Source organism: Ruditapes philippinarum, unplaced genomic scaffold, assembly GCF_026571515.1.
Source record: "Ruditapes philippinarum isolate M1 unplaced genomic scaffold, ASM2657151v2 ctg7928_1_1_1_1, whole genome shotgun sequence".
NCBI lineage: Eukaryota > Metazoa > Mollusca > Bivalvia > Venerida > Veneridae > Ruditapes > Ruditapes philippinarum.
The window spans coordinates 45,498-69,455 of record NW_026858543.1 but is presented as its reverse complement, the minus strand read 5'-3'; the positions used below and the strand labels follow the sequence as shown (position 1 = coordinate 69,455).

General features: G+C 31.0%; 1 protein-coding gene across 1 annotated transcript in view; it reads left to right on the top strand.

Annotated features, from left to right (window-relative positions):
- The first annotated feature begins 534 nt into the window (after positions 1 to 534).
- LOC132753551 (gamma-aminobutyric acid type B receptor subunit 1-like) overlaps positions 535 to 23,958 on the top strand; it is a 40,089-nt gene continuing 16,665 nt past the window's right edge. Inside the window, exons 1-3 of the mRNA XM_060744029.1 lie at positions 535 to 817; positions 18,056 to 18,193; positions 21,567 to 21,737. Of these exons, the coding sequence (XP_060600012.1) occupies positions 578 to 817; positions 18,056 to 18,193; positions 21,567 to 21,737 (549 nt within the window). The 5' untranslated portion in view covers positions 535 to 577. The remainder of the gene's footprint in view (positions 818 to 18,055; positions 18,194 to 21,566; positions 21,738 to 23,958) is intronic.

The following is a 23,958-nucleotide window of genomic DNA, read 5'->3' as shown; positions in this document are numbered from 1 at the left end:
TTTCATGGAAATATTAAAAAGTCGACGAGACGTATTAAATGATGTGATAGCGTGTGCCAGTCTTACCTAAGATATGATAATAAGAATTAACACATACATGTGATAAACATTTTTCTAAAGAAGATTCATCGCTTATTTTGGTATTGGATAAAACCGTAACGTGATTGAACACTGTCCTCTGTTGTTTATGCAAGCTGTCGCAATGCCTTTTAAATTAAAACGTTGTCATAAGCTAAGTTTATTCCTAGAGTAAGAGAAGCGTGGTGCTCTTTTGTACAACGAGGCAAATTTGTCATCAGAATATCGATATTAGTAAGAAATGTCGCATGAATGAAAATTAATTATTCTGTGTTGTAGAAGAGGAAACCGTTTAGCGGCAGTTATTCACACAAAGGATTTATTAATTGGTATATAAGGAGAATAACTGACAATCACAAAAGTTCTTCTTTTTTTTCTAAAAAAAAGTAAGGAAAAAAACAAAAATAAAAAAACATGAATGTTTATTATTGCTTCAATAATGATTAAGTAAATATTTCATAGATATGTGATTCAACAAATACCTAGAAGAAACAAACTAATGAGACTACAAACAATGGACAGCAAAGTAAGAATGAAGATATATTTGATATTATTAATCGTCGGTAGTAACGAAGGAAATCGAGAATTGAGGCTACTGGGGATGTTGCCAAAGACAGGGTCGGGTTGGGTTGGAGGTGATTCATGTCAAGTTGCTGTCAGAATGGCACTGGACGACATCAATAATAACAAGAATATCCTAACAGATTATAATCTAACATACGACTGGTATGACAGTAAGGTATGTTCTGTTTGTATAGTTGTTTATTATTTTCATTTTTTTATACAATAGTTTGTTGTCGCTGTTATGGGTCATATCTTTGCTTATGAGCATCTGTCGATTTTACAGTATGAATGAAGTTTAATATTCAGATATATTCAATTTTATTTCTTTTACCTAAATATCTGATTTTCTATTTCAAAACTGGTTCGCAAAATGTTGTCAAACTCCACCATAGAATTATTGTTAAAAAGCATTGGTTTATAAAATGATTGATACAAATTGTCGTCAACTTTGAACTGTTTCTTTAAACATTGCTTTCCACGTATCTCGATAAATGTTTAAATACTTCTTTAAAACAACGGTGTCGGACTATTTGATTTAACATTGTCAACAATTTGTAGTTACTGAGACAATGAGATGCGTCAAAGATTGTATGTAACAATTGTTTGTTCAATGTGTCTTTCATTTCGTCTATGATCTATAAGAAAGATGTATGTTTATTGTGTATTTTCTTTTACGGAAACGATTCTTGTACCGTAAAACGCATCCAATACATGTCAACAATTGATAACGAGTATACCGGCTACCAGCTATTGTTCTGTGTTTTCTGTATTTATAATACCGTTTTTCGGTCACTTCCGGTCAGTCAAAAACTTCCTGCCTATTCATAGGAGTCATATATTAAATTAAAGAATATCCTTGCTCTGCATGTCACAATGAAAATTTCTACAAGTGCAGCATCCAGAACCTTTACACAAATGCAGCAAGTGTATTCTTATCGTTATTAATTGTGATACGATAATTTTCAATGGTTAAAGTTTAATAGATGATTTATGGCACTAGGAATATTCTTAGCAAAAGCAAGGTAGTATCTACGGTGGCATAAAGGTGGCATTACGTGCGCACGCGGATATGTATTCCGCATTTGGACCCTGACAGGGATCCTCGCATGTATAGTTCGACGCCCCGTGTATGTGTCGAACCTACAGCGGTTAGGGGCAAGTGGTTTTTTGAAATCACTCGGCCACGGAGGCCCTTAAATGATCTATGGAAGAAAATAAGAAGACCATTACACACGTTTTGTTTTCATCAGAAATATATGTATAAAAAATCGTCATTTTCCAAGAATTGCGGCTTTCAGATCCGCCATTGAAAAAGCACTTACAACATGCATGAGTTCCTAAAATAATCCAGGGTAATGCCATAATTATGGAATATCGGGCCACTCAGAATCGGGCGAGACGAGACATTCCGATGAGACACGAAGCGAGGCACGATATTGTAACACGAGATCTCGCAATGTCGAAGTATCCCGTACCACGAGATTTCAGAAATGAATTAATTTTTATTTCTTTAGATAGGGCAAGTATGAATTTATTAATATTCAAATAATGATTTCTGAGGAAGTTAGATGCTTGTAACCCAAAGGAATTCGCGTTAAATGTGAAATAATGCGTCATAAAAGTAGCAAAATGTAAACAAAAGTAGTATTTTGACTTCAATACAAAATTCTAAATCACTTCAACTGTACAAACTGCAAAAAGCAGCAGATGAAAAAATGCTTCAGGTAATTAGCCAATGAGTATCTCTTTAGAGCTATAAAAGTATACCAAAAATAAAAAAAACTTTAATTTTGAGAAATACTAAGGTCATAATAAGCCAAGGGAATACTACATAGTGGTATATGACCTGGAACTAATTTCTTGTCTCGCGCCGACGAACGAGATGCGAAGCGAGACGCGAGAATTCGGCGAGATGCGAAACGAGTCACGATATTTTATCATTCAGTATCAACCGATTACGATGTTCCGTTTCTTTCGCCATAGTACCATCACGTTTTCATCATCGAGCCGTCGTTGTTTCACCATCGAACAATCGTTGTTTCACGTTCGTACCATTGTGTTTTCACCATCGCATCATCGCGTTTTCATCAACGTACCATCGTGCCATCGCGCTGTCACCATTGTGCCATCGTGAACGGGATTTAGTATGTTTCAGTCTACGCCTTCAGGTTAAGCCAATCAATTTCTTGAATAAGAGATATTATAATTAATAGTTCACTTTAGGTTTTTCATAAGGAAAACATAAGCAAACCTATTGATGATTACACTTGACATGTGGTAAAACGGCGAACCTCGATTCTAAAAAAGAATTTCTGACGTGGGGAAATGTGTGAAAAATAATTCATAAAAATGACATGAGACAAATATGCTTTCTTGACCCTTAAAAACACATGAGACAAATGTGCTTTCTTGGCCCTTAAAAAACTTGAACGGAGCACATTTGTCACACAAATGAGCTTTTTCGGGTAGACATTTGAGGTCCCATTTGTCTTATGTGGGACAAATGCGACCGCATCTGTCTTACGTAAGACAAATGTGCTCCGAGACAAATGTGCTCCTACACTGCTTTATTGAAATTCGTCCTCGAATTTCACAGAGTTACAAAGCAATGTAAATTAAACTCTGAGTTATATCCTGTCACGGCCCCACGTTGGGCGCCAAATGTTACAGGGTGAGAAAAATGTGATTGACCGGGTCTCGAACCCGGGATCTTCTGAATACCGTTCCGCGGTTATCCGGCCAATTACACATCTTCCATCCTAATAAGTGAACAGTTCTGAACCGAGACATATACTGAAACACATAATATGTAAGGATTATACAGCCATATCACAACATTATCATATTATTCTAAGTCTAAGAATTAATGCGTAATTATTCCAAAAACAATATATTTATGTTTAAGTTCTATTGTTTTATATTTGAATTAATGCTTTTGAGGACTATAAATCAAGAAACTGACTTCCTGTAAAATTATTGTTTGAATCCTGAAAAAAAAAACTTGGAGAAAATAACTACTTATATAAATGAAAGAAATGTATTTGTACATCTTTTGTGCTTTGTTGCACGGTTTCTATTGTTTAGGTAATTCAGGAGTTGTTGCCCCTGTTTTTGACTCTCTTCCAAGACATCTAAAATATCAAGAAGAATATGTGTACTTTCCTTTTTTTATTTTAAAGAATAAAACACATGTAAAGTCCAACATAAAGTGAAAATGATAACATCAAACATATGGAATGAAATATAAAACATGTTAAAATGAATTATAAAACATGTTAAAATGACACAATTAAATATAGAACATGTTTTCATGAAATATAAAACATGTTGCAATTAATTATAAACATGATTCAGTATAATCTATTTGTGTCATAAACCTTAGATTTCCTTTATATCCAATGACAAGAACAATTAACAAGTAAATGCAAATATAAAAATAATGCTAAATTTAATGTTCTTCATTTTACTACAAATTATCAACAGTCCATATTTTCGGATAGTCAGAGATAATCAAAAGCATAAATTATAACGTTGTCAATGCGTTTCGTTTAACTAGTTAAAGTTAAATACATACAATTAAATAATTCAGAATGAATTGTGCAAATACCTGTACTTAATAGTTCCTGCATTATTGCTTAAATGATTAAAAACTTAAATTACAATGAAATCTATTTTGCTTGCATCATTACAATATCAGTTTAGCCAAAAGAGGCGCTTATCACGGAAAAGGATAAATCAGCGGATTCGAAATTGAATTATCAATTTACACTGGGTCCGTTAACAAACAAAAATAATAAAAATGTTAAACTATTACAGAAACATAGACACATTTACAATTCACAAAATGTAATCTTGAGAGAACATGTTACAACATTCTGAGAATTCAAGTTTAACAAAATCTGTCAGAAAATCAAAATATAACATTCTTACCTAAAATATCAAGAAGAATATGTGTACTTTCCTTTTTTTATTTTAAAGAATAAAACACATGTAAAGTCCAACATAAAGTGACTTTACTAAGGAAAGACACACTTTTTAAGGAAAGACCAAAAAAGATTTGAACCAATAACCATTGACGTTACAAAAAAAAACAACCAATCACAAATTATATATCGAAATATCCCGGACCACTGCCGGCGGCTTATGCCGAAAAAAGGTGCTAAAACACTTTTTGTTCGCCTTATCAAACAAATATGGCTTCAGCCGGAATGGCTGTCTTAAGCCGGAATGTATGTCTTCTATTTCAATAAAGACTTATCACCAGAATTTGTACAACAGATTACTTATCAAAATATGCATTTTTAGATTGCTCAACATCCAATTGAGAAATGAATGACACCTTAGCCTGTGGCAACCAAATGTGTTTTTTTAGAATTTGAGAAAAATATGTTTCAATACAAAAATGACAATTACAAAAATGTACAAAGATTATTTCATTGAGAAAGATTTTGCAAATTTTCATCGCATAACACATCCTTATGAGCGAATGTAGACTACATGAAGTTATATAATTTCTAACCAGTTAAAATTGTAGCAGCATAATAATTTGTTCTGGAACATTTCACTATGTTTAAGTTTCAAATTTCAATATTAATGTATGTTAAATAATAGAGACATTCTATGTTACACATTTTTTCGCGAATCAGAAGCAGCATAATTGATCTCATGAAAATATTTCGTTAGATTTAGGATAATCCACTTAAAATAGTATTAGTATCCTAGTTAATATAGGCTTAATTACGGGAGAAGTTGTAAATCGCAAAGAATTAATTGATCTTAGTTACCCGGCACTTTACTCACATATTTCAACTCATTTGAGGGTTGTGCATAAGGTTATTGAATCAATATAATTTTACCGATTATAAATCACATAAATATATATAAATTTCATTAGTTGTATACTTGTACTCTTTTAGCACTTTTACTTTGTTAATTGGTCTTATTATCTATGACATAATGTCTGTCCTAACATAAAAAATGTATTGGAATGTCGCCCATCTTTTATAGATCCTGTTCTTTTAAATCTGTCAACTTTTTTATTTTTATCTTCGATAAGCCCTTTCCCTCCGTATGCCTTTTGCCATTTATCGTAGTAGACTAATACAATTTAACAATTTCGGCGTCAAAATTATTAGACGACGCCATTGTGAATAACAAGTATCAGATCTCCCATTATGCCCTCAACTTCCAAGAAGATTAAGATGATATTTGCTTGTTTCTTTATAAGATAGAAATATTTATGAACACCAGACTCAAGAATGGAGTAAGCACGAGTTACAAAATATTACCTGTGGCTGGTTTTCCCATTCAAAACGAATGATTTATTCCTCCATTTTTGTAATGTTATTTTGCTCAAGTAATTATTTACATTTACTTACGACGAAGTATATTTCTACCATAATTTGTATTCAAATACGATGATATATGTTCAAATATTGTTGTCTTACAACAGTTACAGTGTGATAATCTCACTGTGGAATTATTCAACTATAGTTCATTGTTGTAAAAGTCCAGCTAACTAATTGAAAGCATGAAATCATTTGGTTTTATTTACAATTTTGTTTTCAACCGGCTTTTTAATTATTTTCATTTCGATTGTGAGAGTAAAACTATCCCATTCCAAAGTACGTAAATAAAAAAAGCATTCACAGAAAGCTCATAAAACAGGGTGAAAGAGAACTTACCTGTTACCTATAGATCTGTGACACAGATTGTTTTTATAATATCAATGTCTGGAAAAAAAGCTGTAATTAAAACATCAAATAAATTTGTTTTAATCATGACAATGCTGTGCTCGATTAGAAGAACAATCCGCTTAACGCAAGGACATAGGCACTGAATGTTGACAGAGTAATAGATCGAATCTTGGTCAGAAGACTTCCTTTATTCATGACTAAACCGAAAGAATAAAAGAATCTTGCATTGAGTTAGATGCAAAATATGAGGCTAGAAAGTATGTATGCAAGATATTCTTTAAAAATAAAAGACGATTATAGTAATTATTTTTAAGAATTTGTCCACATTCTATATATCCGAAAATATCAGTGTTACTGATAAAAAATGGTAATAAATCATTGTTTTATTTATGATTGACTTGTGTGAAAAATATATTATATAGTGATAAAGAAAAGTTCTGTCCATTATTTTAAACATATATAGTATCAATCAATAAATATATCATTTTTTAAAACACGTGATAAAATCCTACAAATCTAAATGTAGCACTTACAATGTAGTATGAGTCAATATTCTTTAATAAAGGAGATGTAAAACCTATAAAGAACAATCGCCGACTTTTAAAAGTTGAATCCGTATATGCCACGGAACGTATATGTCACGCGTGTGGGACATATACGGCCGAATGTTTATGTGCCATATACGTTTAGAACTGCAATTTGGTAGTAAATGCCTGACCGTATATGTCACACATTTTACACAGTAAACTAACATTATCATCGCCGTTTTAACCTACCTTCATCAACGTTAATAATACATCATTATCATCATCATCAACATCATTATCATCAATGAAACATCATCATCGTCATCGTAAATCAGTAATAGTTTTGTTCTTGCTTATCATTTTACCAATAAGATGACACTGTGTCAATGCACAGTTACTGGCTTTGTAGAAAATACTGCTCAATATTTTAGGCATTAATATTTAATGACTTGAAGATAAAACTCGACTTTTCATGCCTCCACCCAAAGGGGGAGGGGGGTTTAAACGTTTTACGTGTCCATGCGCCTGTGCCTGATTACGCGCGTCTGTCCGTCCCGGAATCTTTAGTGTTGCTCGATAAATACTTTAGTTAGGGGTCGTGAAATTTTACATGAACGTTGGTCAACAGTTTGTTATTGTGCTTGTCGATTCGGACAGTCATAGAGTTATTGCCCTTGACTTAGTCAAACTTGTTTTGCGTGAAGCATCCACAGCTATGTATGGCTATCTGTTCACTTCACATTTATAGCTTGCTGTTATGCCTAAAACCACCATGGTCATTTTCGAAATGACGGTTGAACGCGTTGAAGTTGTTTCAAACAAACTATTTGACAGACTTTAACATGCATTCTACATTTGCGTTTTGCATGGTTGCAGTATATGTGCCATTAAAGCTCTAGCAAAATGCGATTTTGTCCTGATGAATTACAAAATATTGATGATACAATGAGTGATGTTTTGAAGTAGTTGTGACCTAATGGCTAGGAGGACTGTGGGTTTCGTAATCGAGCATAAATAAATATGTTTAAACCAATAGCTTGTAAATTTGTTAAGGGCCTTTGAATCATTTTTTATTGTTCAAGCAGCTAGAAATATAGAAGAAAAAAAACCTATTTTAGTGCAAGAAGAATATTTATTCTTGTTTACAGTACATAGCATATCTGTTATAATCTGATTTTGTTCTTCTTTTTTACTTTGTTAACATAAGAAATTATGTTTTAGGACGAGTATATCACGAATGTAAATCTTAGACTTGTACCACATGCACATATCAATTTTGATATCAAACATTTTAAAATAAACTGACTTCATACATATTAAGTACATACAGATATTTCTGATCGTGCATGCTTTACACTGATTTCATGGAAGATAGTTGTTTATATTTGCGGAGGATGAACATTTATTTTATGGAGTGGGCTTCAAAATCAATATTCACAAGTTTGTAGCAACTACCAGTGGAACATAACGTGCAATTTCATTTGAAATCAATCAAACAACACTTGTCTACGTTTTGGTAAGATTAAACTATTAGAACAGTATAGAGACAATTCAATATACTTCTCTTTTTTTAGTAAATTCAGAAAATGAAATGTTACATGTCAAGAATGTCGAATGAATACGTATTTTTTTGCAAAACCGGCCACACCTTTCATAATTTTGGTTCCCGTTCTAAATTTTATGCATAACACAATTAAGATCAGAGCCAACGTCAAAAATATTCCGGCACTTCAATATATGGTTCCGTTTTTGTCACTGACATACGGAATTTTCCATCCGTTGAAGCGTATATACACGTATTTTACGGAGAAAATATATAGGTGTATGCTTAGACCATAAAATGTGATTACAATTTCACACTAGAATATAAATTTATACTTATTCTAGCAATTTTATGCCAAATAACTAACTAAAATGATTAATAAACATTCTCTGCTTAGTATCATTTTTTCTTGTGCTCGCTAATTATGAGAGGATATCATCAGTTCAGCTTGAGATAAACATGTATATTGTCATATGTCTAACGAACAAAAAGATAACTTGGATTTCACAGCATGAATCATTCATGTTATCATGTGAAATTAAGCTCTCCATTTCCTTTATCATGCGCTTATATAGATATCATGATGGCTTAGAAAAGAAATATTGGCAAAACTTTTACTGTTGATAATCGAAAGAAAAAAAACTTATATCAATTAAGAAACTGAAGCACATGAATTCTCTTAAGTGCTAAAAGTGTAAATCTATATTAAAGTATCTTGTGAAAAAAAATGCGTTTGAATAATTGAAACATCATGTCAAATAACCGGATATTTTTCTGCAAAAGCCACATTAATCTTAAATAAAAGACAAGCGAGGTTTTGCGCACGCGTAAAATGGCTGGCTGCGAAGGAATGGTCAGCTGTGCACTGTATACTTTTAGAATTACAAAGAAATTGCCCGTAGACGAATGTCTGTTTAGATCTGCGCAGTTATTGAAGTTAAAGGGGAAACATAAAGACACGAAAATTTCATTATGTCGTTCTACTATTAAATACTGTTGCATTACGGGTACTCTTTTGTATATATCGTATTGTGCCAGGAATCCGACACCATGTATCTAATCTATATCTAGACAGAGCAAACATGGCTGTAATGGTTTATTCTAATGCCTTGGACATTATTAATTTTATCCCAATTAAACGATATATAAACTTTTAACAAGCAAATGACCTACTATATAAAAAACAAATTTGATTATTAACATAATATACATGTAGAAGACATTAAAAGCATTAGACCTGTTACCAAATCTAACCAAAATAAAAAATACACACGTGTGACCTCGCCTTACTATATAAAAGGTGACTAAGCTGCACAGCACTATCCAAGTCATCTCAAAAGAAAATTTAAGAAACTTTAAAATATATAAATTTGAATTTCTTCAACTAGTTTCAAAAAGTAAACAAACGTATAGATTGAAGAAAAAACCAGACGCTTACAATACATTGCAACATCATTGTGAAACAGTTCCCGTTCCTCTTCATATGTTTACCTTTGTCATTTATAGATTAAACGTGTTTACGTATGATTTAATTTTAGCCTAATTATTTTTTTTTTATTTTTTGCAACAACATAGATCACAGTTACATAATAAGATGTACATATATATAAAATAACAGTTTAACAAATTAAAATATCATTTTATATAAATAATAAATTAAATAAATTAAGTTAATGACTGAAATCAGATGAGGCATTGGATAAATTTATTAAAAATAAATAAATAAATAAAATCACAGTTCAGATTAAGACTACAACAGTCAAAATTATAATTAGCACAGAATATTGTTTAAAGTTAAAAAAAAAAAGAAAAAAGAAGATATTAAATAAATAATAATAATAAAATTTCAATAAAATTTCAATACATGGTTCCACGATATTAAATCTCGGAAAACTACTCACAGTTCAGTTGCACAGACAATTATTTGTTTACGGAGATAAGTAAACAATTTCTTTCTATTTGAGGAAAATGTAAATAAACAAGAAGTATCTTTAAAAAGATACTCGTCCGAAGTTAAATTGATTAACATGCTAAATTATGTTATTTCTAAGTTTTCAGTACTAAAAAAAAATGTTAGCAATGCTTGCATAACAATTACTGACTAATGATTTCTTGTGGCTAAAAAAATACACATTTTGTGAGCATTTAAATTAAATTATAAAATGTTGATATTGATGATTTTTGAAGGTAGGACAAGGTCTATTTTAGGTTTCTCTGTTATTTGTTTTATGTTTGACTTTACTAATTGTGTACATTAACATTTTATTTTAGAATGGTTATAACTATCCTTTACATTTTATTTTAGAATGACCAATGAGATTCACTGATTTCAGTTTGTAATCTTAGATGACCAATTAAAATTCTTCTTATATTCAGTCCTTCCCTGTTAATTTTGCAGGATATCAAACTGATAACAGATGGACTTCGTCCGAAATATGTTTTGCAATGAAGCAAGATATTTTTAATTGGTCCATAAGTGTAAAGCTGATGAATTTCAATGTTTTTATATACTTTTTTATTTTTCAAAATCAATAAGACTTGGCTGCTTTGCAGCCGAGTAACATCTGTACGGTCGTATTTTTTGTTTGCCTTTTCTTCTTCATTTTATTTGGTGTCTTTTAATTTATGCCGTTAGGGGATAAAATTAACATATCGTACAATGTAAAAATTTACATACATAAACAAATCTAAGACACGAATTGTGTTTTGAAAATTCACATACAACCATTCAAAAAAGCGTTTGTTTAGTTTATTTGATACCACATTATTTGTTGCAATAAAAAGTATTTTTTCTCGTAGTTTTAATAACACTTAGAATGCTATAAGTGATGACCAGGTCGTGTCTGATCATGGTCTGCACTTTCACCATTCAGGCAATACATATTTTGAAGTTATCCCTAAAAGAATTAGGCAAGGATTTGTAAAGATTGAAAGACGAAGCTTAATATTGAAAGATACATTATGCGTAAGATATTCATATCTTTTAATTCTTTAGAAATGTCAAACATGTGTTAAATAATGTTTTAAAAATGGGTTAAGAGCATGTTAGATGTTTAACAATTCAAGAAGTTGCACTAAACGTGTAGTAATGTGGTGTACTCGTAAAGGTAGCAAAATGCAAACAAAGTAGTATTTTAACTTCCATACAAAATGCTTATTTACTAGAAAATGCCAATTGCAAACATATCAAAATTTAGAGGGAAAAATATGTATATGACAATTGAGTATTTTTGAAAACTGTACCAGATACCAAATCTTAAGAACTTTTAAAAAAAATAAAAATGATAGTATTGTTGGGTCATGATGGGAATGTAGGATATTTAATGTGAAAATGGTTTTAAAAAGCTTTTCCTCTTATACCTTAGCTTATTAAGTATCCAATTCAGACATCGTAAATTAAGCTGATTGGAAAAGTAAATTGTTGTGAGAACTAATTTTGTCGTAAGTAAAGACTCTTTTCAATGTGCCAGAAGATTAATATGGTATGTGTACAAATAAATAACCTCATTATGATGTCGAATTGTCTAAAAATGAATGGCAATTACTTTTGTAATATCTTGTATTAATGACATTTTTTTTTCATACATGACAGCTAATTAAAGCATTGGTATATCGTTAAGTTAATTAGCTATAATGATAAACTTTTAAAACAGGTATTATCATATAGTCACAACATTTCTTAAAGAATGATATGGTGACCTTGTCATTGATGACCTTATCTATGATGACCTTGTCATTGATGACCTTATCGGAGATGACCTTGCCATTGATGACCTTTTCGTTAATGACCTTGTCATTCATATTTTTTGTCATTAATTATCTTGTCACTGACGACCATGTCTTTGAAAATCTTAAAATATTTGACCATATCTTTGATTATCTAGTCATTTCTATTTTTGCCGTTAATGACCTTGGCATTGACCTTGCAATGGATAATTTGCCAGTGCATTGATAGCCTTGCCATTGTTGTTAATGTCGTGGATGACCTTAGTTGACATTATTGTAATATATAATATTGCCATTTATGACAGTGTTTGATATTCTTGTCATTGATGATGATTTTATTGATAAACTTGACCATACCTGTGATAGCATTGCCATTAGTACATTGTATTATTGTAAATGGTGTTGCCACTGGTATAAACGTGTTTTAAATCAATACTTTAACAAACCATAATTTTAGTCAGATTGCTGATCAGTTGAAATATGAATTAAGATGTTCTTTGTATCTTATCATTACTCATAAGACATTATCAGACATTTTTCATCGGAACCAATGTAAGTGAACTGGAAAGTTCAAAGTCTTGACAATTTTTTTTCTGTATAAAATTCTCACGTCAGATGTGCATGTTCTGTCTTTTAGATATAAGAGATCTGCATTTCTGATTTCTGATGAAATATTTAAAATGCAAGGTTACTTATTTTACAATTAATCGCTTCTTTGATCTTTGCTATATCCCCTTGATGCCATAACTTAAAAGGAGAAACGGTTCATAAATTTTAAAAATTATATTTAACAAACACTTCACTTCACGAGAAATTATAATGCATGTTTGCGCATACTTTCAAATAGATATAGCGAGCTCTATAAAGATATTAAACCAATATTGCAAAGTATTTTAGAACATATTGATTTATTAAAAGAAATAAAGTAAAATTTTATTTAAGAGGTATGTTGTGAACAACTAATTTCGGATGTGTAGTAATGTTTATACTATTATGTATTTACTTAACGACAAATTTACGATATGTCGAAATGTGTGTCTAGAATGTGTGCTCGTAAGTTCAACGACACTATTTTCAAAGTTTAAATTTAGAATTGTCACGTGACTGTCCTCATTTGTTTCTGCAGATTTATGAACGTAAAATCTTGCTTAGCATGACATACTTTATATTTTCCGTTTATATTTGATGTTAATATCCGACATGTCAGAAATGCTAGGAAGCAATGTTGTTTTAGAATCTTTTGAAGAGTTTATATAACTGTTTATTAACCTCATTTGTTGTTGGTGTTGTTGTTGCTGCTGTTGAACCTTCTGTTACAAAAGAAAAGTCCTATTTTGGTATCACTGTACTTTCGTAAGTTATATTTGCGTTTCTAAATAAAACAACAAGTTACAATAACAAATGTGTGCCTTGGTATTTTGTTCTATACTCAAGGTCAAATTTGTTCTTTCCTCCATATCTTACATAAAATCTAAGAGTTTATATACAATCTATAACAGGTTTTTTTCAACACTTATTTTATCACGCCAATCACGTCGACTTGACGAACAGAGTAATCGACCCAATGTACCGACGATAGATCAGACAGTCTTTTAAAATGAAAAAAAAAAAACGTTATTTAAGGTTTATTTAGTTTAAACATATTTCATTTAGTAAATATAGAAGCATGTATCATGTTACATCACAATAAATATGGATTTTAAATTTATTTAATCATGGATCATTTAATTTATTAAATATTTAAATTAAGATATGCATTTATTTTATCTGGACAAGAACAAAACGAAAAGATCCAAAATACAGTTAAGATAAGGATGAAATAATTCTAAAGAAGCCTAACTTTGCTGTAATACCAATACGACCAATGTACAACACAATCAGCCGCTACTTATGTGACCTGTTCATCTGTACTTTTCTTAAATATTTTGAAATTGTCCTAATAAAACATGATGAATTGTTAGACCAGAGGGAAAGACATTCAAATTAAGTTTTCCAGGAGTTAGGGCTTCTAAATACGTGTACTTAGTTTAGATGAAACCATCTTAAAGGCTTCGTTTCTTACTGGATATGTTATGATATGTTATATAGTATAAAGTACGTATCATTAATTGAGATATCGATAAAATCGTCCATGACTGATCATGAAATATCTTAGATTAATTACGTCCTTGTCCTATTACCTTGTAATACCTTTGCTTTATGAATTCTCTTTAAATACATGCGATGTAGCAACTGAGAAGCCCGCGCGAAAAATTGCGCTGATGACAGATACCTTGGACAATCATTCCTGCTCACATATCATTTACTAATTAGGTAACTACAGGACCTTATTCCAAATGTTTTGTAAATCATTTTTACCATATAGTGTGGGAACGCAGTTTTATTCAAAACTTGTCCAAATCGTGATAACTGTTTTCAACGAATGGATGGAACGTTACTCTAAAATGGTCAAACTTCGCCAATTTTGACCAGCTACATAGGTGCAATGTTGCCGCTGTATAACAAATAATTTCCTTTTTGACAACCTACGTCGACTATTACTTACATTGGACACATGACAATGTGCATTTTTAGATAGAAATAATTATCTGACACAACGGTTCTCCCTACGTCATATTAAAAATGAACATTTATAATTATAATTATTATTATAAGTATATGAGAGAACCGGTCAAATAATAATTATATCCTTCGGAGAAGAACTATGTTACACTTCATATCTATCGTTCTAATTCATTTCAACATTGTATATATTGAATGAATGTATATTTTGTACTGTGTTTGATTATGAATAGAACATGTTTAAGCCAAAATCATAATAATAATTATAATAATAATATCCCGTAAGGTCTCTATAACTATAACTAACATTACACTAAGGATCAGTGACTTTCACTATAGTAATAAAAAGGTAAACATGTTGAAATTATTTCTATTTTTCTTAATCTTAACTATTGTATCTATAAGGAAATGAACTACTATGAGGGTTTTGGTTTGTTCATTAATAAGATTCACATATCGTGTATGCTGAAAGATTATTAGTCTAAATATTAATGAGGAAATAAGGTTGATTTTTTCACATTTGACCATCCAGTAAAAGTTTTTTTTTTAAAATCTTATTAAACCTTAATATTGATGTTATATATTTGTATGCAGTGCAGAACTGCACAAAGTTTACTGAATAGCGCATGAATGGTGACTTTGTCATTGATACTTTTGTCACTTCTTGCCATTGACGGTTTTGTCATTAATGCCCTTATCGTTGAAAAACTTGACATTTATGACACTGTTATTGATGATCTTGTCATTAATTTAATTATCTTGTCGCTGCTGACATTGCCATTGATAACCTTGTTATTGACAATTTAGTCATTGCATTTATAACCTTGACATTGCTGTTCTTGACGTAAATGGCCTCGTATTTGCCAGTGTTGTAATTAATAATCTTGTCATCGGTGACCTTGTCATTCATGATCTTGACATTAATGACATTTCCTTGATAACCATGTCATTGATAACGATGTCACTTACAACTATGTCATTGATAATGGTGTCACTGATAACCATGTCATTGATAATGGTGTCACTTATAACCATGTTTTGATAATGTTATCACTAATAGCCATGTCATTGATTACGTTGTCACTTATAACAATGTCATTAATAATGTTGTCACTGATAACCATTTCATTGATAATGCTGTCACTTATAACAATGTCATTGATTATGTTGTCACTTATTACCATGTCATTGATAATGTTGTTACCTATAAATACTATAATTATGCCTTTGTCCTGTTAATGATACTGCTTGGTGGTTCTAACGTCCGTCTCAAATCTCAGGATTTTCATTGGTCACTGTACATCCCACGGCAGTCTCAGACCAATCAAATGACTAGTATCTGCGTTTCAGCATTGTGAAATTTCTTTTATACCTCTTGTGTGAGTAAAGGAAACACGACCATGACGCCTGTAAGGCACAATGTCACGATCTTATAACTGAGAGGCTGCTAAGCCATTGAAAACGATAGTCAGTGCTCACAAACCAAAATTGTTATGCATGTTATGCCGTAGATTTTGAGTACAATTTAGCTTTGCTTTGTTGAAGATACAAGTAATTTATTAATTATGAGACTACTCATAAAATACAAAATAATGAATGTAACAGAACATTTTATCATTATTAGTATTGTTGTTGTTTTTGTTGTTGTTGTTGTAATTATTTTGTTGTCATTTATTATTATTATCATTATTATCATTATTATTATTATTACATGTATTATTATTATTATTATTGGCGTCCGCGCCGAAGCGCGGCGCCCCTTTATGGAATGAAATCAGATTTTGTGAAAGGGCGACAGCAACTTCTCGAGCCTTTTAGTCGGTCATAATAAAAGCCGATCATTCCGATCGGTATGAGGCTGCTTGATTATTAATTAAAAGTGAAATGTCGCGATATGTACAATGAATAGCGAACTGGAGAATTTCGCAATGCTAACATTTTCAAATGAAATAACCTTTTCCGTCAATAAATCGCGCTCTTCGGGGTTTTTTTTATTTCATCATTTTGTAGTTCATAGTACGTTATTGTTGTACATGTATCCGAAAGCTATAAATAGAATGATGAGTTGATGACCTAAACATTCCGAAAATCTATTTATAGAGGGATGTACTCCTATCGGAACATCCCGGTCTCTCCCGGTCTATTTTGACCGGGATTTACTAGTGACCGGCGAATAGTATCACACGTTTATTGTCCGGTCTCTCCCGGATTTGGAGTAGATGTTTGATATCGTTACAGAACAGAACAAATTTTTTCCAAAACGAATGTTTGTCACTTAGTTTGGTTACAATAATTAATAAACACAGATAAACTCTATAATGTATTGATTATTATTATACATAAACGTAATTCGAAAAAACAACAACAACAATAGCATGTTTCATTTTATCTATATGAGATAAAAACAATAAATATGTACAATCATTGAGAAAAAAAAGGTACATTTTTATGGTATTAATATGACACTATCAACTTTGAAACATTTTATTTAATTTGTTATTCATGTTTAGTAAAGATGCCGAGGAATTTTCAAGTTACAAATTAGATTATATGAATTATTCCAATTTAAAAAATAATAAAGAAAAATACAAATGTACATGTACATTGTTTAAGAATAAGCAATATTATATCTTGAAAGATTAACCATAATTTACTGACTTTTTCCAGTTAAGTTTTGACTTATAATCATCGGTCAATATGACAATTGAATTCTTAAAATTTATTTTACAATTTAATAAAAAAAAGGGTAGAAAACGTAAAATCTCAGTATTGAAATAGCACATAAAACACAAAAAAGAAAAGAAAACAATATTAAAAAAATCTGTATTTTTTTTATTAAAATAGATATTATAATTATTGTATAATAAACAATTATGCTCAACATGATCAACATGGTAATATAACCAGTGTCATATTTTTACTAAGTGTGAACAGATACCTTAGGAGGGGTCTTCGCTAATAGCGATAACATAATGAGGGACAATTACACAAGTGTGCTGTTGATCATACGTTTCACATATGGATTATAAATGATTGTTTACATGTATATCCGTTGCTATTAATAATCACGATCATAAAGAAATAACAAGTAATATTCTAATATCTAACATGCCAATCAAAGTTCATAATGAATAAAGTCTTTCATCCGTTCATTGATAAGTGATGTACAATTCTGGTAAAAACCAATTAACAATTGAAAAGTTGTCATCATAATTATGTCTACTAGTTCATCTTCACTTGCTGCATTTCTTGCTTGGACGCCCTTTGATGCTTTGCATCAATGCTCTTCTTGTTATTATTATTATTATTATTATTATTATTATTATTATTATTATTATTATTATTATTATTATTTGTAGTGTGATCCAGGGACATCAGTATATCAGATGTTCGAGATATTTCACGAGAATCCACCCTACCATATGCTCCTGGGCGGCGGATGTTCGATCACTTCTGAGGCTACGTCACAAGTGTCATATCTGTGGAATATAACCCAGGTTTGCATTAATGAGAAACATTGATTTTTACTGCCTTGTAGATGCAGTACTAAACATTATCACGATTGCTGGTAAGCTTGAATAATTACAAGTATAATGACGATAAAAATGATATTGATAATTGTCCTGTAACACATGACAAATTGATATTTATTGCTAAGTTGCTATTAGCAAACTAACTTATTTAATTAAAAAACTACACTTACATCAGAAGCAATTTTCACGAAAAAAAATTTGACGTCACATCTAATGGTGAACATTATCGTGTAACTATTATGAACTCGACCGCAAAGGGAATTAAGGCATTTTCGATATAGAAGACGCAATGTCAAATTCAAATTTAAATAAAGCCCTGTGAAACAGATAATTGATTGGATTATTTTTATGATCATGGTATCTTTTAGGTCCTGATTGCGTGTGTGATGTGATAACAATAATTGTGAAAGGATGGTTATGCTCAGACGGTCGATTATTTAAGTTGCTCGTTAATATTACAATCTAATTTTTGCGTCGTGGAAATGAATGTGAATGAAATGTATTAATGTACACTCACAGGGAGTGGTCGCCTAGTGGCTTAGGGGTCGACCTCTATCTCCTAACCAGGGACTTAGGGTTAAAGGCCTTTTGGGGTCGTGCTCATGGCACCAGTTCTGGTAAAATTTAAGTTCTGACATAAATATGTTTAAAACTAGGCATAAATATGCAAGACATCGTAAAAACAATATTAAAGATAAATATTTCTAAACCTGTTTTGTGAGTATGAGTTTATACCTTTAAGTAACAAAAAGTTTATTGCTTAGAGTCTTAAAAAAAGTAAGAAATAAAAAAGAAACAATAATTGTATAGACTAGGAAAATATCTTTTAAATCTCTTGTTTTATCACAACATATCGGGTGTCCCAAAAGAAAGGTAACACTCTGATATCTCAATATTTTTGCGTTATATTCGACTATTTAAATGAACAATACACCGTTTAAATGGCTAAACTATGAAGTCTTTATAGTTTGTAAAACGGCGCTAAAAATCGTATAACGGCGTCTTGTATCGTTGGTTATCTAAAAATTATAGTTTATATAAAAAATGCGATATGTCCTTCTGCATCATAATTTAGCTCTGAATACTGTGATGCTAGAACTATTGTAAAGCTAGAAAAAGTTTGAATTAAAACTACCAAGGGAAAAATAAACAAGTAAACAAAAAATACAAAAAGAGGTATTTTGAGGCCACTGGGAACAATTTTGCTTCACACGGCTCACTCGTAAAACATTTTCCTCTTTATTAATGCTGTAATCACAATATGCTAAATCTGTATTTTACTTTTAAATGAACCCGACTTGATAAAGTATTTACTTCTTATCGGCCTTCGGGAAATTAGGTAAAAGCTTTACTGATAATATGTAAAATGCTTTCAAAATGAGGATTCAAATGAAACCATTGACATTATCTGTTTCAATTCCCTAACATCGCCATTTGCATGATTTTATGGAACAGAATCGTCAGATTGGACTTAAAAATTTGATAGGTTTCAATATCTCTATAATTGAAAAGAAATGACTATTTCTGATAATGAAATCGTCACCTGTAGAAAGATATGCCTATTGATTTTGTGCGTTTTGTATTAGCCGTCAGGGCTGGCCTTTCCTTCTTCGATGTAATTATTTAAACCATATATATATTTCTCTTATTAATTATATAAAGCTCGACGTTAATGTAAAGCTCATACGTAGATCTAATTATTTTTTGTAAAGAAGCGAATAACGTGAGTAATTCAAACATATTGTATAAAGGTTTCCATTAAATTGGTAATGAAACCAATTTTTTTCTGTGATAGTTTCGTGGATTAATCTTTGTAGTCATAGAAATACAGATGCGAATTAAATTAGAATTATTTCTTATCTTGTATTAGAATATTATAAGAAGTTATTGAATGAAAAACAATTGTATGAGTTATAGATTTAATAAAGTTTGTATTTCAAAATTACAATATTTCATATAGCATGCTATGTATGATAAAAACAGATAATTTAGTTTTAATAAAGTTATTTGTATCTTAGATTTACGATGTCTTTGTTACAGGATTCAAATTATCATCAACCTTTTAAAGACAATAAATTATACTGCTGATAAAACTTGTATATAATACTTATATTGTCATCTTTTGATAGAGATACCCTCATTATTAATATTAATGATTTATATTGTCAGAAATTTCTAAAAGTAATTTAAAAAAGAAATTTATGTCATTCATTAATATTATATTTTCCCCTTGTAATGATACTATTTAAATGTCCTCTGTATTGTTAAGAATAATAAAAAGGAGTTGCCTGCTCATTTAGAATCTAGCCAAGAACATGATTTTTTCATAAAAGCCGCGTCACGACAAAACCAACGTAATGCGTTTGCGACCAGCATGGATCCAGACCAGCCTGCGCATCCGCGCAGTCTGATCAAGATCCATGCTGTTCGCTTACAAACCCTATAACAAGTAGAGAAACTGGTAGCGAACAGCATCGATCCTGATTAGACTGCGCGGATGCGTAGGCTGGTCTGGATCCTAGCTAGTCGCAAACGCATTATGTTGGTTATGTCGTGACGCGGCTCATATATCGACGGATATTTTAATGTCACTTTAACTAGTCCGTTCTGAGTATTTGTGTCTATGTCACTGAAACAGGTCTGTTTCCTTGAAAGTAGTGGGTAAATAATGATTGTGGAGTCTGGTGAAAAATCTAATAATTATCATATACCATACCATTACCGGCCGTGCATATATTTTGCCGTGACGTCATTTTCGTTATATAAACATAGTGTAAAGACGCGCTAAGTGTTAGCGTTGCACTATAGGCGGGTAATGAAAAAATATTCTTAAGCACTTTGAACAATTTTTATTTTAGGTATATGATAAATTGAATATTACATTCGTGTAGGTTCAGTTCTGAATTTATTGAACTCGTTGAATAAAAAAAATAATTTGCTCGTCAAAGGCTCGCATAATATAATTTTATTCAACTCGTTAAGTGATTTCAGCATTGAAGCTTCACTCATTAAATATCCTCTATTTGTGTCTTTAAATGACTATTTTCTGGTCTAATAAAATACTTTAAAGAAGCTGGTAAAAACTACTCACGAATCTCATATCTGTTGCTGTTTTTACCTGAATTGCACTTACAAAAAAAAAGAAAATATAAAGTCCTTAAGATGAACATTGTTTAAATTTTGCATTTTGAATGGCATGTTTTATTTATTGATTAATTTACATGTATTTTATTTATTTTTATTTATTTTTATTATCATTATGTTGTTGTTGTTGTTTTAGATATGTAGAAGGTAAACACTCCTTTGCACTAACATATTTAATAATTATTTATTTCAGTTTTCTTATGGCTCCTCATCGCCAATACTTTCAGACAGGAAAAGATTCCCGCGTTTTTTCCGAATAGCTTTACCCGACCAGAAACTAAATCCGGCACGTATAGACCTGATGAGAACATTTAACTGGAAGAAAGTTGCAACCATCAATCAAGCTTTGGAGTTCTTCTCAGTAGTAATCAACACTTTCTATTATTATTCTTTAAAGAAAATGCTATAGTTACATATTGGCATAATTATAGCAGAATGAAAATTGTATAGTAGAATTATTTGTATCATAGTTTGGGGTCATTTCTGTTAAAAATGTGTCAGAGTTAAATTGTATACCAATATATGCTCAGTGCGTTAACTGGAGTGATAGGTTTTAGTTACACGCACTCCAGAGCATGTCTATTGATTGGCTTACTTTTTGCTGGGGTTTACTTATTGTGACGGCAGAGAAAGGGAAAGCGACAGAAATATCATATTCAGATGCTCGTTCATTTGTTACTTTTTCTGGGGCTTTATATTGTGACAACAGGGAACGACTATGATACAAAAAAAAGAAAGAACATCAAAACACTCGGCAATCTTATTAATACTAAATAGTCGGGGGCTACGCCAACCGCGATGCTCTTTCTATAACATAACCTTTGCATTATCTTAGGAAATGATAGAGGGATAACAAATAAGGTGTAACCGAGGTCGTGTTCGAGTTATCTGCCATTAAACTGGAAATGTTTGCTATTTCAGGTCATTTCTATGTCAGATATCTTATCTATTGGTGAATAGTTTTTACATTTTATTCATGGTCACGATACAAAATTTATGACATTTGATGATTTGTTTTAACTTTTTATTGTAAGTAAATAGACGGAACATTCCGTAAAGATAGGTTATTTTTAAAGAAAGTTTGCATAGAAGGCATAGAAGACAAAATAACCAAACTTCTTCTGTTAAATGCTTGATATTGTTCTCAAACACATATAAAAACTTATCAAATAAGGATTTGCCGCGTTCACTGAATAATCTGCCCTTGAAATTCAAAACAAGGGGCAGATAACTTAAAAGGGAGAGCGATCTCCCCCTTCGTTTAAAATGTTTCGTCGGTAATCATATTTCAAGATGATGCAAGTTTTCTTAAAAAAAGAATGATCAATAGATATTTCAAAACGTTGATTGAAACAACATTTTATTGTTTAAGATTTAAATGACGGTGGTTTATGTATACTTCTAGCGTCCATGTGCAGGGTAAATCAAAATCAAACATAAAAGTTTCAAATTTGTGACATTCGTGTGAGGGGTACACACAAAACTAAAAAAACAGCCATTTTGCAATTACTGTATCTCTGTGTCACACATATGTCGTATATCACATTATCATCATTTTTTTTACGAAGTACTTCAAAAGTTATGAGACAGATTCATGATTATTACAACGGAAATTTTTTATCCTACTTTTCACAAATGATCTATCGTAAAGACGTGACATCAAAGTAAAAAATAAAAACATTTGTAGCTATAAAACACGATCTAGTTATTATTATGAAGTGATTTCTTAGCAAATCCGTAAAGCAATTTTCCTTGGCATCACACCGTAAAATATCAGTAGCTTTGTCAGAAACTGTTTTCGATTGCATGATGAATTACTACGTTACTATGGTAACTAATGGCGTAATCTTGCGTGCGTGTCTTTGTTTGAAGACGTTGTTACTTGGATAGTTATAAAAAGTAAATTTAGATTTAGCACGAGAGTAAAAACAATGGTCTGTTTAATAAAAATATTTTCGGATGGCTATTCTGTTATCTTTATTTTAAATGAATTCTACGCATATAATTGAATAATACTCATATAATGAATATAATTATATAAGACAGTATTTGGCGCCCTGTTGTGGACTGAGTAGATGAGTTGATTATAAGAGGACCTTACATTTAGCTTTTAAAGTAATTCACTCGCTAATATTTTAAGAGAAATTTGTGCTGACTTGCTTATATTTAGGATATATATTAGAGATATACTTTGTTTTTGTTTGTAAGGTTGTCTCATAATGGGTTTTTAACATAAATGCTCATCATTATGGCTCATTACAGTAGAAATAAGAATAATGATTGAAAAATAACATGGCTTATATTTTATGGAATAGATTTCTTGTTATTTGATCCATCACAAACATTCGAAAAGAAAAAAGGCAAAGCATTCACAAACACGAAAGTTAGTTCATATTACACAATATCAATAGTTAACAACATTTAAAATCTGAAATTTCGTCTTTAAGACACTAATTATTCTGCTAACTATAATTATATTCCCTATTATATTGTATTTCTTCACTAATTATACAAATAAAATGTAAAACCGTATTGCAAAACATATTTTACGAAACAAATACGCAGTTTTTCATAATCATCCTAGT